A 15417-nucleotide genomic window follows, 5' to 3' on the forward strand; every position below is an offset into this window, starting at 1 on the left:
TCTGTGTGAATCAATTTATTCAGTTACACTTGCAAATCTTCCACTGGCAAATAGCAAAGACAAATATACTGATTACCAACAATACTACACTGCTCACATTTTCTAGTAGATTTTACGCTTGATACTTGAGGAATATCGCGTGTAAATAATGGTCTACCATTTAATTTCCCTTTGTTTTTTTTTTACACTGAGCGATTTAGTACTCCTCTCCCTCTTCCTCTCCTTCACCCTCGATGGAGTCAACACCAACCTCTTCATAATCCTTCTCCAGAGCAGCCATGTCCTCCCTGGCCTCGGAGAACTCTCCCTCCTCCATACCCTCACCCACATACCAGTGCACAAAGGCACGCTTGGCGTACATCAGATCAAACTTGTGATCCAGACGAGCCCAGGCCTCAGCAATGGCTGTTGTGTTGCTCAGCATGCACACGGCCCTCTGCACCTTGGCCAGGTCTCCACCTGGAACCACAGTGGGGGGCTGGTAGTTGATGCCCACCTTGAAACCAGTGGGGCACCAGTCCACAAACTGGATGGTGCGCTTGGTCTTGATGGTGGCAATAGCGGCGTTCACGTCTTTGGGCACCACGTCACCACGGTACAACAGGCAGCAAGCCATGTACTTGCCGTGACGTGGATCGCATTTCACCATCTGATTGGCTGGCTCAAAGCAAGCATTGGTGATTTCAGCCACAGAGAGCTGCTCATGGTAAGCCTTCTCTGCTGAGATCACTGGGGCGTAGGTAGCCAGGGGGAAATGGATACGGGGATAGGGCACCAAGTTGGTCTGGAATTCAGTCAGATCAACATTGAGGGCACCATCAAATCGGAGGGAGGCAGTGATGGAGGACACAATCTGACTAATAAGCCTGTTGAGGTTAGTGTATGTGGGGCGCTCAATGTCAAGGTTCCTACGGCAGATATCATAGATGGCCTCATTGTCCACCATGAAGGCACAGTCAGAGTGCTCTAGGGTGGTGTGGGTGGTTAGGATGGAGTTGTAGGGCTCCACCACAGCAGTAGACACCTGGGGAGCTGGGTAGATGGAGAACTCCAACTTGGACTTCTTGCCATAGTCAACAGACAGGCGCTCCATCAGCAAGGAAGTGAAACCAGAACCGGTGCCACCACCAAAGCTGTGGAAGACCAGGAAACCCTGGAGGCCTGTGCACTGGTCAGCCTACAAAGAAAAAGTCTGTCAGTAAAAGGAGGACATCTCTATAATGTTATTGCTCGATTGCTCCATTAGATCATTCACAAACACGTACCAGTTTGCGGATCCTATCCAACACCAGATCAATAATTTCCTTGCCAATGGTGTAATGACCACGGGCGTAGTTGTTGGCAGCATCCTCCTTTCCTGTAATGAGCTGCTCTGGGTGAAACAGCTGACGGTAAGTTCCAGTACGGACCTCATCTGGGGACACAAACGTGAATTAGATGAAGGAGCTGAACATAGTTGAGGTCAATGAGTTCTGTTTCATTAGATTTATGTAGTAGCACAACCCTACCTATAACAGTGGGCTCCAGATCCACAAACACAGCCCTAGGGACGTGCTTTCCAGCGCCGGTCTCGCTGAAGAAGGTGTTGAAAGAATCGTCTCCTCCTCCGATGGTCTTGTCACTGGGCATCTGCCCATCCGGCTGGATACCGTGTTCAAGACAGTAGAGCTCCCAGCAGGCATTGCCAATCTGGACACCAGCCTGACCCACGTGGATAGAGATGCACTCACGCTGTGGTGAGAGTGAGAAAGAAGAGAAAGAAAGTGTAATGATTAATTAAACTATAATTAACTTATAGCATGAGCCATCATGTATTAAATCAAAATGACACTCCTAGCCTAGAGAATAAAGGTAAGAAGGAGGAAAGAGGAAAAGTTAAAATTACATTTCAGATTGTTCTGGTTGATATCCAATTTGGTTGATACGCAAATATGGGACCATTGATGACGCAATGCCCTGTTAACAAGTGCAGGGTTGTTCTGCAGAAAACCCTCTATTCATGGTGAATGATGCAGCAGAAACTGTGCCAGGACTGAGCCTCACCCACACGGCACAATTCAGCACAGGCTGACAAACTGACCGAATGCTGCAAATCAGGGATTTCTCATAAAAGAGGACTCACTGTTCCTTCCCCTTTTCTGAAGCCTCTCACTGTCATACAAGAAAAAAATGGCTGATATGCCTTTTTTTGGGGGGGGGGGGGGGGGGGGTATTTACCCCTCTTTTATGGATACCGCAATTAACAACTGTAGATATAAAAAAAAAGAGGAACATCCTCCTTGAAGGGAATATTTGCATCTTTGACATGACGAGTTAAATGCATCCTCCATCGTCTTGTGGAATAACAGAACAAAGGATGACATGCGCAGAGGCAACAAGAGCATTTTTTGGGTGTACCGTAAACATGACGAACATCAAACCAACCAGGCTCAAACAGGAATGTTACATCCCTTGAGGACATGAGCAGTTGTCAAATGCGACCGCAAGGAAGTGGCTTGCCATACCAGACATAAAGGTCTGGCAGACAACTGTAGGACTCTCCACCCAGTCTTTTCCCTGGGGGGGGGGGGGTTGGTGGTTGCAGATTTCAAGAATATTCTTGCCTCTATCTCAATGACAACAACCACTGATCATGCCATTAGCTAACTTTAAAAAGGTTGATTTAATTAAGGGGGCAATAAAACCCAATTATGCACAAATTCCATTATCAAAGGTACTATCACAAAGGAGGAACAAGGAAGGGGAATCTCGCAATATTTTATGAATAACATATCTATAATCAAGTGTCGTGTTAGTCAGATATTGTGTCCAGATCCGCAGAGATGATAAGCCAAATATATTTTGTGGTTTCGCAAAGATTATTATCCACCTTACGGTTCTGAATAACAAAGAGGGTCAGGTAGAATAGTGTATGTTCACTATTATTAAGCAATTGTAACTGGGCTATAAACAATGTTTGGCATAAACGCGTCAAGCTCATCGCTGCCTAGAGGAAAAACAATGAGTGAAAGGTTGGACGTTTTTAGATGTAACAGTCAATCGGTACCCTCTAAACAAAATTTGAAGCGTTATAATATTAGTTTAAAACGATGTTTCTTTCTCTCAAGACATGCTGTATCGTTCTGTTTCAGGCGCTACCTCCATCTTAGAGAAAAAGGCGCGCCCAGTCTCATAGAAAAGCCGCTAAAGCCTTTGGGTTCGAATCTAATGATTCTTAAATTAAATGAAAGCCGGACAGCAAAGGAAAAGGTTCGACCACTGTCACCCAGGAAAACTAAATTACTTACCATTGCTCTTCGGAGGATGAACCGGTAACTGCAAACTCAAAAGCGAGACGCTGCAACGCTGACAATGCGTTAGAATACCGTCGCGATCCAGCACCGTCCGAGGTCGCTGCAGGAGGCTGTTTATGACGTAAGGCTGTAGGTCCGCCTATCAGATCGCAGCAAAGCCTCCGCAATCTGCTGCTCATTGGATGCGCAGCAGCCGACTGGACCTGCCCAGCCGAGTCCAGTTCCGAGGTGTAACGCACCTGATCCCTGTGTGGAGCACACACGGTGGACCAAGCACTGCAGGGAGGCAGATCTGCAGAACGCTTGGGCAAAAAGCGTTTTGTACATGATGGCTTTGTCATCCTCCAGTGAAGGTTTACCACATCTTAGGACCGAGCCGTCGGAAATAAATGGGTCCTATTCTCTAGATCACTTTAAGTCTCACGTAAGAAGGTAATGGAAAGGCCATTCCATATCATGAATCAGAAGACTGTTTAACGCGAACATAAACTCATTAAGATATTATTATAGAGACCGCAGATTCTGATATTAAAGTATATTTGTTGTCGGTGAAAATAGTCCAGTTGTCAGTTACAACACAGAAATTATGCAATAGCCTACAGTGTTGGAGGTAAAAAGACATGCTGTGCTGACGAGTAAGGCTTTCTGTATTAACACTAGGCTACTGTAAGACTGTAAATCTGATTTAAAATTAAAATGGCTGAATGCTTTCATTGTGGCCGATGCTATCAGGCTGATCTTTGCTCATAAGATCCTCCCACTGTTCTCCCCGTCCTAGATTTTGCCTAAATGATGTCATCTTCATGTCACATGATCTCGTCACTAGATCAACTTTCTTTTCTATTTTGCTGTGTCAGAGTGCAGCAAATATCCTCCCATGTGTTCTTATGTGTCAAGAATGGTTTGTATTCTGGATAAATTTCCTTGTTATTTCTTCAAAGGCCCAAATGTATGCCCTGTATATTGCATGGTCTACATGATATCTGTGAAGAAAAAAGAGTGACAGTTTAGTCTGCTAACTGAATATGCAAAACTCTGCAAATCTAACTGCAGGGTGAGGAGATTGGTGCACAAAGAGCAGTTCTGGTTCCTCCTCTCTCCCCAACAATAGTCTCTGGTGTTTTGGCATGTCTGTGTATTCAGACCCTGATTTCATCATCTCCCAGAGTTTAAATATAGTACTCTTTTATTTTTCTTGATTTTTGAGTAAGTGTGGCCACCAAGATGGTTAAGAGTCAAATGACATTCAGAACACCTAATTAATGGGTTTTCTTTTTATCGATTACAGCTGCATCCACAGATATTGCATCATACTAAAAATATGGAAACAGCACGCATTAAGAATGTCAGTTGTCTCACAGCTGTTGGGGATGCATTGCACAAATACCCAACTTGTGACAAACATTCCTCTGTCAAGAGTCCTAGCAGCTGGGATACCAAGAGGACCTCAGAAAGCAGTGGAGAGGAGAATAGGATTTGAGGATAAGAAACAGAAGCTATTGCCCCTGAAAAGCAAACATAAACTTCTGAACCCATTTGGTATTCTGCCATCTTGTGTTGACATTCAAAGTCACAATGTAACTCATAGCAAGTGATGAATGAGTTTAACTTTTTAATGTAATAGAAACATTCTTTCTTAAATATATACAAGATTATATATATATATATATATATATATATATATATATATATATATATATATATATATATATATATATATATATATATATATATATAAAATGTATCTTAAAGATTGCCAAACATGTAGTGTTGTTCCTCATCCATATTAAGCCTATGTTCCTAATCAGGTGCTCCAACAAAAAAATTCATATTATGCAGAAGGAACCTTTCATTGCATATTCTGTTTTATGCCCCACTGTTCTTCTTTTTTGATCACTCTTACTATTCCTCTTTCACAACTGAGAAACCATTGATACCTCTAAGTCATACAGTAATGGCAGATCTAACAGAGCTTTAACTCTGACTGCCTCATTTGTGTGCCCAGAAGGGAAGACCAAGCAGAGTTGAATTTGTTCTTTTGACTTCCTCTTATTTGCTAATATGTGTACCATATCCCACTTGCTCTGACTGCTTTAGAGCCTGTGCTAAAGTAATCCGGAACCTGCGTGCGAGTTCGCTTTGAACAGCAGATTTCAGGAAGATACTTGAGGAAGCATGAAAAAAGGGCAGTCTGTCTTTTAGTCATGGGTGGAAATGACGTCATGTGTTGGCAGCAAAATGCTATGTCTATGAAACACAAGAACAGCACATTCTTTTTACTGCAGACTTCTCATGCACAAGAGTGTATGAGTGTACTGTTTGTTTTAAAAAGTGCCAAAGTGAAATGCTTAGCAATATGATTTGTGTGCTGAATGTATCACAGAGGCTATAATGTTTTGTGGTAAATTATAACTGCATATATAAGTATCATGGATAAAAGCCGACTATTCTTATGTGTTGTTAGCAACAAGCCGGTAAAATTTACAGTGAGAAAAATACTTTAGGCAACACAGACCCATGATGAAAAAAGAAAAGCAGTAAACTGTGGGAATTAGTTGGATTTAAATAATAGACCAAATTAACATCAAACTGATCAACTGCTATTACATGGGAACACCTAAGAACAAAGGCAAAGTAAACAAAGGCTACTTTCAAATCCTGTGGCAGATGGCAGGATGAAATTCTCTTGGGTACAGAGTCAACTTTCAGACCTAGCCCAAACTGTTCAGATCCCAGATTAAGTTTAATAAAATATAGAACATTTACCTCTCTTAAGACCAAACTGTTCAGATCCCAGATTAGGTTTATTAAAATACAGAACATTTACCTCTCTTAAACCCAAACTGTTCAGATCCCAGATTAGGTTTATTAAAATATAGAACATTTACCTCTCTTAAACCCAAACTGTTCAGATCCCAGATTAGGTTTATTAAAATATAGAACATTTACCTCTTTTAAGCCCAAACTGTTCAGCTCCCAGATAAGGTTTATTAAAATATAGGACATTTACCTCTCTTAAGTTGGTTCCTCAACAAATGCATTGTGGCAGAATTCCAAAAACACTGTACATATTTATATTAAGGAACTTTGCAGGAACATCTCATGTTACTAGAAATGCCAAGACCATGTCATGAAGATGTCCCTTTAAGATTACCCACCAGTCATTATGATGACAGACAATGTTATATTTGTGATATTAAACTATATCCTTGTATGTAGATAAGGTTGGATGTTTACGTTACCCTTCGGGGGTTAGCTGCATCGAGCCGTGGGGAAAATGACCATGTGACCTCCAAATAATGGCAGTTAATGTTGACTTGTGTATTATCTCCAGGATACTGCTAGGTAGCTAGGCAACACCGTTATTCATCACCTAGCAACAGCGGAGCCTGAGAAGAGGGTGTGGGGGTTGCAACAGCAAAGCCTGAGAAGAGTGCTTGGGGGTTGGGTGTCCGTTACTCCGCTGCACTCTTCGTCTACACTCCTATGACCTCACAATACTCATGTCTCATAGAATTTTCTAAGGCTCCAAAATGTGGCTTTTATTATTTGTTTGCATCTGTTTATGGACTACAGTTATGAGAGTCCCAATAAGTGACCCTGCCTGGGGTATTTTGTAAATATTAAACATTATATACACATTATATTCAGACATTATTTGAATACCTTATATTCACACATTACAACCTCATTTTCAAGATATAAAAAAACCAACAACCCCAAAACATTTTTAAATAAAATGAAAATGTACCAAAATGTGAAATTAAAAAAGTAAAACTGTAAGTTATTTTCACTAAATGGAAGAAGAGCCTTGAGTCAGATGGGAGATAAACCATATACCATAGAGGTATTTTAACCTTTGATCATTCTTTGAAAAAATAGGCTTAACAAGTTTAAAGGAAGTATTTTTATTGTGAGGTATATCATAGAATATTTTAAATGTTCTGTAATTGCAGTGTTTTGGTCTATAAATAAGTCTAGTCAGAACAAAAGAATAACCGTAAATCAGATTCCTCCATTTTTCCGTTTTACTCCAGCTGGTCCATCTGCCATAACATATTTGAGTGAGGGGGGTTTCATTAATCATCTGTCAACTAAATTTACATGCATTAAAATGTTTGTGTCACTGTTTGAGATGGTAACTGGGCGAGGCTCTGGGAGGGGGTATTGTATCCCTGATCTGTTTTCACCCAATAGTAAGTAGCCTTTTTTCTTTAACTGGGCTGATTTTTAAAACTGGGACCAATAAGATTGGGGGAGACGCAGTCGCTAGGGCAACCCATCTATATATTGGGAGACCCATCCATTGAAGAGTATTATTCTTACATCGACGCCTTATCTGTCGAACTGTAAGACATCTCTGCGAAGAGGCACTTTCCATCCAGACAAGTAAGACTACTGGTAACAATGGTAAGCAGGATTTCTACGTAATTTTCCATTTCAGTTTCCAATAGCATATTTGATCGTGCCGTGTGCCTTACTGTCCGTTATTTTCGCTTTATTTGTAGGCCACACAAAAATTTAATTAGTCTTAATTTGTAGGCCACACAGAAATGAAATTAGTCTTTATTTTCGGCCCATAAAATAAATGCTGTGCCAAAGCTTCTCAAAATATTTTAGGAATTCACGCTAGCTAGGCCCATACTAGTTCACATAAATAAAACACAAGATAGCCTATTAGAAAAATCTGATATAGTTCGGGTTAGGGAATGCACGAATGGCACCGTAATGAGAGTCTAAGAAAATACAAAGAGGGCGTTACGAGACAACAAAGATAGCGGTGTGCGCAGAATTAAGGGATCGGGGTGTAACCAGCTCCGCACTGTCCGGTCAGCGTCACGTTATCGTTGGAAAAAATGATATCCAGCGCCTCCCCGAGGATACATCAGATACTCAAAATCCAGTTATGATCGCTTAGGTTTTGAAGTGTTAATGCCAGCTGCCTTGCGATTTGTATGGAAAACGATTGATTTCAAGTGTTCGCCCGTTTTTTGTTTTTTTTGTTTGAAGAGCTATCAAATTTCTACAAAGGCTCTTCCGTGACCATGCAATATTTATGCTGGTGAGCTCTACAGCGCCCGTTAATGGATGCAATATTACTAATGGATGGTAGTTCTGTATGCCTAAGGGCATTGTAGGTCCACAGTGCGAAATAGGCGATCATCATTTATTTGTGTCAGACAGGCACAATGACATTTGGTCTGCATCTGAATATCATAGATATTGGCTAACTATACACTGGGTGGATTAGAATTGTAAATATTTTGAAATAATCCTCTTACTTTTCTCTAAATATTTAAATGTTTCCACAGCGTGAGTGCATCTCTATCCACGTGGGTCAGGCTGGTGTCCAGATTGGCAATGCCTGCTGGGAGCTCTACTGTCTTGAACACGGTATCCAGCCGGATGGGCAGATGCCCAGTGACAAGACCATCGGAGGAGGAGACGATTCTTTCAACACCTTCTTCAGCGAGACCGGCGCTGGAAAGCACGTCCCTAGGGCTGTGTTTGTGGATCTGGAGCCCACTGTTATAGGTAGGGTTGTGCTACTACATAAATCTAATGAAACAGAACTCATTGACCTCAACTATGTTCAGCTCCTTCATCTAATTCACGTTTGTGTCCCCAGATGAGGTCCGTACTGGAACTTACCGTCAGCTGTTTCACCCAGAGCAGCTCATTACAGGAAAGGAGGATGCTGCCAACAACTACGCCCGTGGTCATTACACCATTGGCAAGGAAATTATTGATCTGGTGTTGGATAGGATCCGCAAACTGGTACGTGTTTGTGAATGATCTAATGGAGCAATCGAGCAATAACATTATAGAGATGTCCTCCTTTTACTGACAGACTTTTTCTTTGTAGGCTGACCAGTGCACAGGCCTCCAGGGTTTCCTGGTCTTCCACAGCTTTGGTGGTGGCACCGGTTCTGGTTTCACTTCCTTGCTGATGGAGCGCCTGTCTGTTGACTATGGCAAGAAGTCCAAGTTGGAGTTCTCCATCTACCCAGCTCCCCAGGTGTCTACTGCTGTGGTGGAGCCCTACAACTCCATCCTAACCACCCACACCACCCTAGAGCACTCTGACTGTGCCTTCATGGTGGACAATGAGGCCATCTATGATATCTGCCGTAGGAATCTCGACATTGAGCGCCCTACCTACACCAATCTGAATAGATTGATTGGTCAGATTGTGTCCTCCATCACTGCCTCCCTCCGATTTGACGGTGCCCTCAATGTTGATCTGACTGAATTCCAGACCAACTTGGTGCCCTATCCCCGTATCCATTTCCCCCTGGCTACCTACGCCCCAGTGATCTCAGCAGAGAAGGCTTACCATGAGCAGCTCTCTGTGGCTGAAATCACCAATGCTTGCTTTGAGCCAGCCAATCAGATGGTGAAATGCGATCCACGTCACGGCAAGTACATGGCTTGCTGCCTGTTGTACCGTGGTGACGTGGTGCCCAAAGACGTGAACGCCGCTATTGCCACCATCAAGACCAAGCGCACCATCCAGTTTGTGGACTGGTGCCCCACTGGTTTCAAGGTGGGCATCAACTACCAGCCCCCCACTGTGGTTCCAGGTGGAGACCTGGCCAAGGTGCAGAGGGCCGTGTGCATGCTGAGCAACACAACAGCCATTGCTGAGGCCTGGGCTCGTCTGGATCACAAGTTTGATCTGATGTACGCCAAGCGTGCCTTTGTGCACTGGTATGTGGGTGAGGGTATGGAGGAGGGAGAGTTCTCCGAGGCCAGGGAGGACATGGCTGCTCTGGAGAAGGATTATGAAGAGGTTGGTGTTGACTCCATCGAGGGTGAAGGAGAGGAAGAGGGCGAGGAGTACTAAGGGGAAGAAGTAAACAAAGGTCCATTATGATATGGGATTAAAATGTCACACCAAGTGATAACATTGTATAAATGATTTGGATGAACAACTAAAAATAAATTTCCCTTTTACCCCAACTCACTATGTAGTTGTCTATATTTGTCATAAATGTCTTAAAAATGTTGAGTGATTCAAGACAGAGAAAAAAGCCATAGTACTAAACACAATTCATGTCTTTTCTGAATAAACAAATCATTTATATTCATGTAGTAAAACCACCCTTAATAGCAACTCAGCCAGGCTTAAAAAACAAACTTCTTTTTTTTTTTTTTAACCACAAATAATTTAGTCTAACAATTGCATGGTTACTGCAAGTACAAATCAGGTTGTATGGATGAAAGTTCTCATAGCAGGGTCACTGACCTGTAGAAGCTGCTATGAAAGCTCAGGTCTGCATGTGGAACAGGAATGGACTGCAGTACACACCCCACTGTCAAAATCATCCAATCAGCACACACCCGACTGTCAAAATCATCCAATCAGCACACACCCGACTGTCAAAATCATCCAATCAGCACACACCCGACTGTCAAAATCATCCAATCAGCACACACCCGACTGTCAAAATCATCCAATCAGTACACACCCGACTGTCAAAATCATCCAGTCAGTAGTTGCATTGCTGTACCCTTGCTGGCTGCATTCATTTACAATTACATTTACATTTATGGCATTAAGCAGACGCTCTTATCCAGAGCAACTTAAAAAAGTGCTTTGTCATTTACTCACAGAATACATCCTAGTACAGTAGAGTAGGTTAGAGTCCAACATACCAACAAACTAGAATACTGTAGAAATACAGGCATCGATGCTGATGACTAGAAGTACAAAATACATAAGTTCTATCTTAAACAATGATAAGTGCAATAAACAATAAGTGCTGGAGTTTGTTAAACAACATCAGTGTAATAAACATTCACGTACTGTTTGGGTAGTAGGCCGAGTGATGTGTAAAAGAATGTTCTTCCAGTCCACCCGAAATAAAGCAAATCTGTGATTGATTTCATATGTAATTATCCGATAGGGGGAGCTCTCCTCTTCACTGCATTGCGGCACACATTGTCGAGTCATCTATGCTTAATAATATAAAACAAAATATGCCAATCATATCCGTTTAAGAGGCAATCTTTTCTAATCTGGCCACACTCTGGTCGTGGATATGCATCAATAAAGTATTATCATATTTTTAAAAAATCACTTTATAGGGAAAGTACGTTATTATTCAAAAGTTAAAACGTACCAATGGGGTGTCGCATACCACTTGGAAACCAATGGAGAAAGGACGGGAAGCAAGTGTCGCTGCGTTATCCCCGCCTCGTTGACGAGGGCCTAAAAACGTATAAATAACCCCACCCGAATGTCAGGGGCATTTGGTATTCTCACTGCAGGCTCATAAAAGTCTCACTGTGAGATTTATACACTCAACATATTTTCCGGCTCTTTTCGTACCACGTTAAAAACCTCAACTTCAAAATGGTAAGTATAAAGCTACTTGCGCACGATAAGTCATGGGGATCAGTGTTTTGTTTCCAAAATCATATTCTAACTGTAGTACTTTGAACGTTATTTATTGTAGTTACTTAAAATATTTCGAAACTGTAGTATGTATGGTGTATTGTGTAAATTAAACCAATAGGACCGTTAGATTAGCCCTTCATTTTTTAATCTGCCATGTGACCTATAATATATTCATACAAATTAGAGACCATGGAAGCGAGTTATCTTAATCATCACAAGAAAGAAGTAACGCATCTTTTTTCACTTGCTTTGAACCATCAAGAGCGTTAAATTAATACATTATTTGCGATAGTTATCATATTAAAATGTTATTTCGAATTTAAGATGGGTTTTGAGAAGAAGGAACTGTCGTGACGGTCAGGAAATGAGTCAGACCCACGTGGTCAGTAAGAACCGACACATTCCAGAGCTCTTATATCAGGGGTTGAGGCGTTTAATAAATACCCCATGACCGGGTTGAAGGATGAAATCCCGCTACATTGATTCATTACTCGGTTTTTTTGTTTGTTTGTTTTTTTGTTTTTTGTTTTTTTTTAATAAAGGGTTGCATACTCATGTACTTCGCCTAATCAGCTACAAAGGGTACACGAATTCGCTACTCCGCAATAAAATGTACGGACTCAATAAAATGTACGTACTCTGTGAGCAGATTAAGATTGTTCTGCTTAAAGTTGGCCATTTAGTCCTTTTCAGTCTTGTTGCTCAAACGAAGGTCAACAGAACGGATGTAATGATGTCGCAAAATCTATCGTCTTTTACTTTCTTCATATAGCTGATGCAGTCTTCTGTTTTACCAACTGCTAACATGGTCAAATGGGGCGTAGTCCACTGTCAGCGTAAATTCGTACACTGAAAAATGAGCCTTGGTTCACATCAACTCTGAAGACTAGCACTTAATTCATAAAACCAAGCAAGTTTTATGTGAATATCCCTCTCTATTAATCATCCCTTCTTTAACATCTGTCATACATAAAATAAAAACTAATGATGACCATGTACAAAAAAGGAATAAAAAAATGTGCCCTCTCTTCACAGCGTGAGTGCATCTCTATCCACGTGGGTCAGGCTGGTGTCCAGATTGGCAATGCCTGCTGGGAGCTCTACTGTCTTGAACACGGTATCCAGCCGGATGGGCAGATGCCCAGTGACAAGACCATCGGAGGAGGAGACGATTCTTTCAACACCTTCTTCAGCGAGACCGGTGCTGGAAAGCACGTCCCTAGGGCTGTGTTTGTGGATCTGGAGCCCACTGTTATAGGTAGGGTTGTGCTACTACATAAATCTAATGAAACAGAACTCATTGACCTCAACTATGTTCAGCTCCTTCATCTAATTCACGTTTGTGTCCCCAGATGAGGTCCGTACTGGAACTTACCGTCAGCTGTTTCACCCAGAGCAGCTCATTACAGGAAAGGAGGATGCTGCCAACAACTACGCCCGTGGTCATTACACCATTGGCAAAGAGCTGATTGACCTGGTACTGGACAGAATCCGCAAACTGGTATGTTTGCTCAATTGCACCATTAGATCATTCACAATGACTAACATTATAGAGATGTCCTCCTTTTACTGACGGACTTTTTTTCTTTGTAGGCTGACCAGTGCACAGGCCTCCAGGGTTTCCTGGTCTTCCACAGCTTTGGTGGTGGCACCGGTTCTGGTTTCACCTCCTTGCTGATGGAGCGCCTGTCTGTTGACTATGGCAAGAAGTCCAAGCTGGAGTTCTCCATCTACCCAGCTCCCCAGGTGTCTACTGCTGTGGTGGAGCCCTATAATGCCATCCTAACCACCCACACCACCCTAGAGCACTCTGACTGTGCCTTCATGGTGGACAATGAGGCCATCTATGATATCTGCCGTAGGAACCTTGATATTGAGCGCCCCTCATACACTAACCTCAACAGGCTTATTAGTCAGATTGTGTCCTCCATCACTGCCTCCCTCCGATTTGATGGCGCCCTCAATGTTGATCTGACTGAATTCCAGACCAACTTGGTGCCCTATCCCCGTATCCATTTCCCCCTGGCTACCTATGCCCCAGTGATCTCAGCAGAGAAGGCTTACCATGAGCAGCTCTCTGTGGCTGAAATCACCAATGCTTGCTTTGAGCCAGCCAATCAGATGGTGAAATGCGATCCACGTCACGGCAAGTACATGGCTTGCTGCCTGTTGTACCGTGGTGACGTGGTGCCCAAAGACGTGAACGCCGCTATTGCCACCATCAAGACCAAGCGCAGCATCCAGTTTGTGGACTGGTGCCCCACTGGTTTCAAGGTGGGCATCAACTACCAGCCCCCCACTGTGGTTCCAGGTGGAGACCTGGCCAAGGTGCAGAGGGCTGTGTGCATGCTGAGCAACACAACAGCCATTGCTGAGGCCTGGGCTCGTCTAGATCACAAGTTTGATCTGATGTATGCCAAGCGTGCCTTTGTGCACTGGTATGTTGGTGAGGGTATGGAGGAGGGAGAGTTCTCTGAGGCCAGGGAGGACATGGCTGCTCTGGAGAAGGATTATGAAGAGGTTGGAGCTGACAGTATGGAGGGGGAGGAGGAGGGAGAGGAGTATTAGTAAGCGCTTTTTGCCATTTCTTAACCTTGTCTTGTCCCTTTTTGTGCATTCTTTCCTTTTATTGCTCAACTCGTTCTGAATGAAATAAAGATGAGGATCTTGAAGTGATGTTTTTCTGTGAGGATTTTACACATCACTGCTCACTTCATCTTCATGTACATGGTCTTGATTCTCACACAGTGCAAATAGTATCTTATGGTCCATTATCTTGTCCTTTTGAAAGTGGTTTTCAGCCATCCATATTCATTGCCGTGTCTTAAATGGATCAAAGCTTGTTTAACTTGTGGCGTATTCTGCAGTTTTCCCAAATGCTAACAATTGGTAAGCCTCCCCTTGATCTTGGTAAATATTTGGTGAGTGATTATTTTGTACAGAAACTTGAATTAAACCCAAAATGAAATGGTCCAAAAAAGGTTTCCTTCTTGTAGAGTTGATCTTTCAATGCAATGCCACCCCCCCCCCCCCCCCCCCCCACTGAGCTTGATCGCTGCATGTGTACTTTGAGTGAGAGTAGAGCCACTTCAAGATAGCGCTTCCACTCACAGGTGGATATTCAGTGATCCACTAAATTGGTCCAGGGCTTAGAGGGCAGCATTGAGCTACGACTGTCTGGAACCTGTCCTGTTGAACTGAATTATACTGTCTGAACTTATTCCAAGCACAGATCAGAGATCCAGGCATGTCGGCACGAGAAGCAGTCAGTGGTTTATTTAGCTGAAAAAAAGGTTCTTTAATTTGGCTCTTGGTGGTCTGGTTTTACCAATTCGGTGGCCAAGCTGCTGTGAACAAAGCATATGGTGGAGGTAAGGTGTAGGCTGCTCTGGGTGGTGGAATGAGCGGCATGGAAAGGGAGCCCTTTGGTGGTCTAATTTAAAACTGGACCTGGTATTCAAATCCCGTCATGCTAGCAGACAGGTGCTTGTTGTTCTACCGCATTTCCATAGACTGAATAAGATTACGTTTGCATTTGTCATGTCATTGTAGTTGGCCAGGTGTTTAGTGAGCTAGTTAACATAATGTTAGTGTAGCTTGTGTATACTACACTACAAATCAAAGAGGAAACATTTTAGAAAAGGTTACAATGTTCATGCAATGTTTACTTGCGTTGGTGGATATGGACTAGATTTTTGAACAAAATACAGTGAGGTTCAG

General features: G+C 42.7%; 3 protein-coding genes and 1 long non-coding RNA gene across 4 annotated transcripts; 2 read left to right on the forward strand and 2 right to left on the reverse strand.

The window, feature by feature from the left end:
• Positions 1–3447, reverse strand: tuba1c (tubulin, alpha 1c). The gene is made up of 4 exons (XM_027011920.3): positions 3288–3447; positions 1509–1731; positions 1266–1414; positions 1–1177 (listed from the first exon to the last, which is right to left on the reverse strand). Exons 1-4 carry the CDS (start codon positions 3288–3290, stop codon positions 197–199), a joined length of 1356 nt encoding a protein of 451 aa, XP_026867721.2. The 5' UTR covers positions 3291–3447; the 3' UTR covers positions 1–196.
• Positions 3448–7544: 4097 nt separating this feature from the next.
• On the forward strand, positions 7545–10256 carry tuba1a (tubulin, alpha 1a). The gene is made up of 4 exons (XM_035521598.2): positions 7545–7703; positions 8606–8828; positions 8923–9071; positions 9160–10256. The coding sequence occupies exons 1-4, from the start codon at positions 7701–7703 to the stop codon at positions 10138–10140; spliced, it is 1356 nt and encodes a 451-aa protein (XP_035377491.1). The 5' UTR covers positions 7545–7700; the 3' UTR covers positions 10141–10256.
• LOC145652735 (uncharacterized) lies at positions 10161–11371 on the reverse strand. Its single transcript, XR_014118970.1, has 2 exons — positions 11104–11371; positions 10161–10641 (listed from the first exon to the last, which is right to left on the reverse strand). It is a non-coding gene; the product is annotated as an uncharacterized LOC145652735 (long non-coding RNA).
• Positions 11372–11506: 135 nt separating this feature from the next.
• LOC113578577 (tubulin alpha-1C chain) lies at positions 11507–14369 on the forward strand. Its single transcript, XM_035521599.2, has 4 exons — positions 11507–11655; positions 12733–12955; positions 13050–13198; positions 13291–14369. The coding sequence occupies exons 1-4, from the start codon at positions 11653–11655 to the stop codon at positions 14263–14265; spliced, it is 1350 nt and encodes a 449-aa protein (XP_035377492.1). The 5' UTR covers positions 11507–11652; the 3' UTR covers positions 14266–14369.
• Positions 14370–15417: the final 1048 nt, after the last annotated feature.

This window comes from Electrophorus electricus, chromosome 21 (genome assembly GCF_041902795.1).
Source record: "Electrophorus electricus isolate QZ-2024a chromosome 21, ASM4190279v1, whole genome shotgun sequence".
NCBI lineage: Eukaryota > Metazoa > Chordata > Actinopteri > Gymnotiformes > Gymnotidae > Electrophorus > Electrophorus electricus.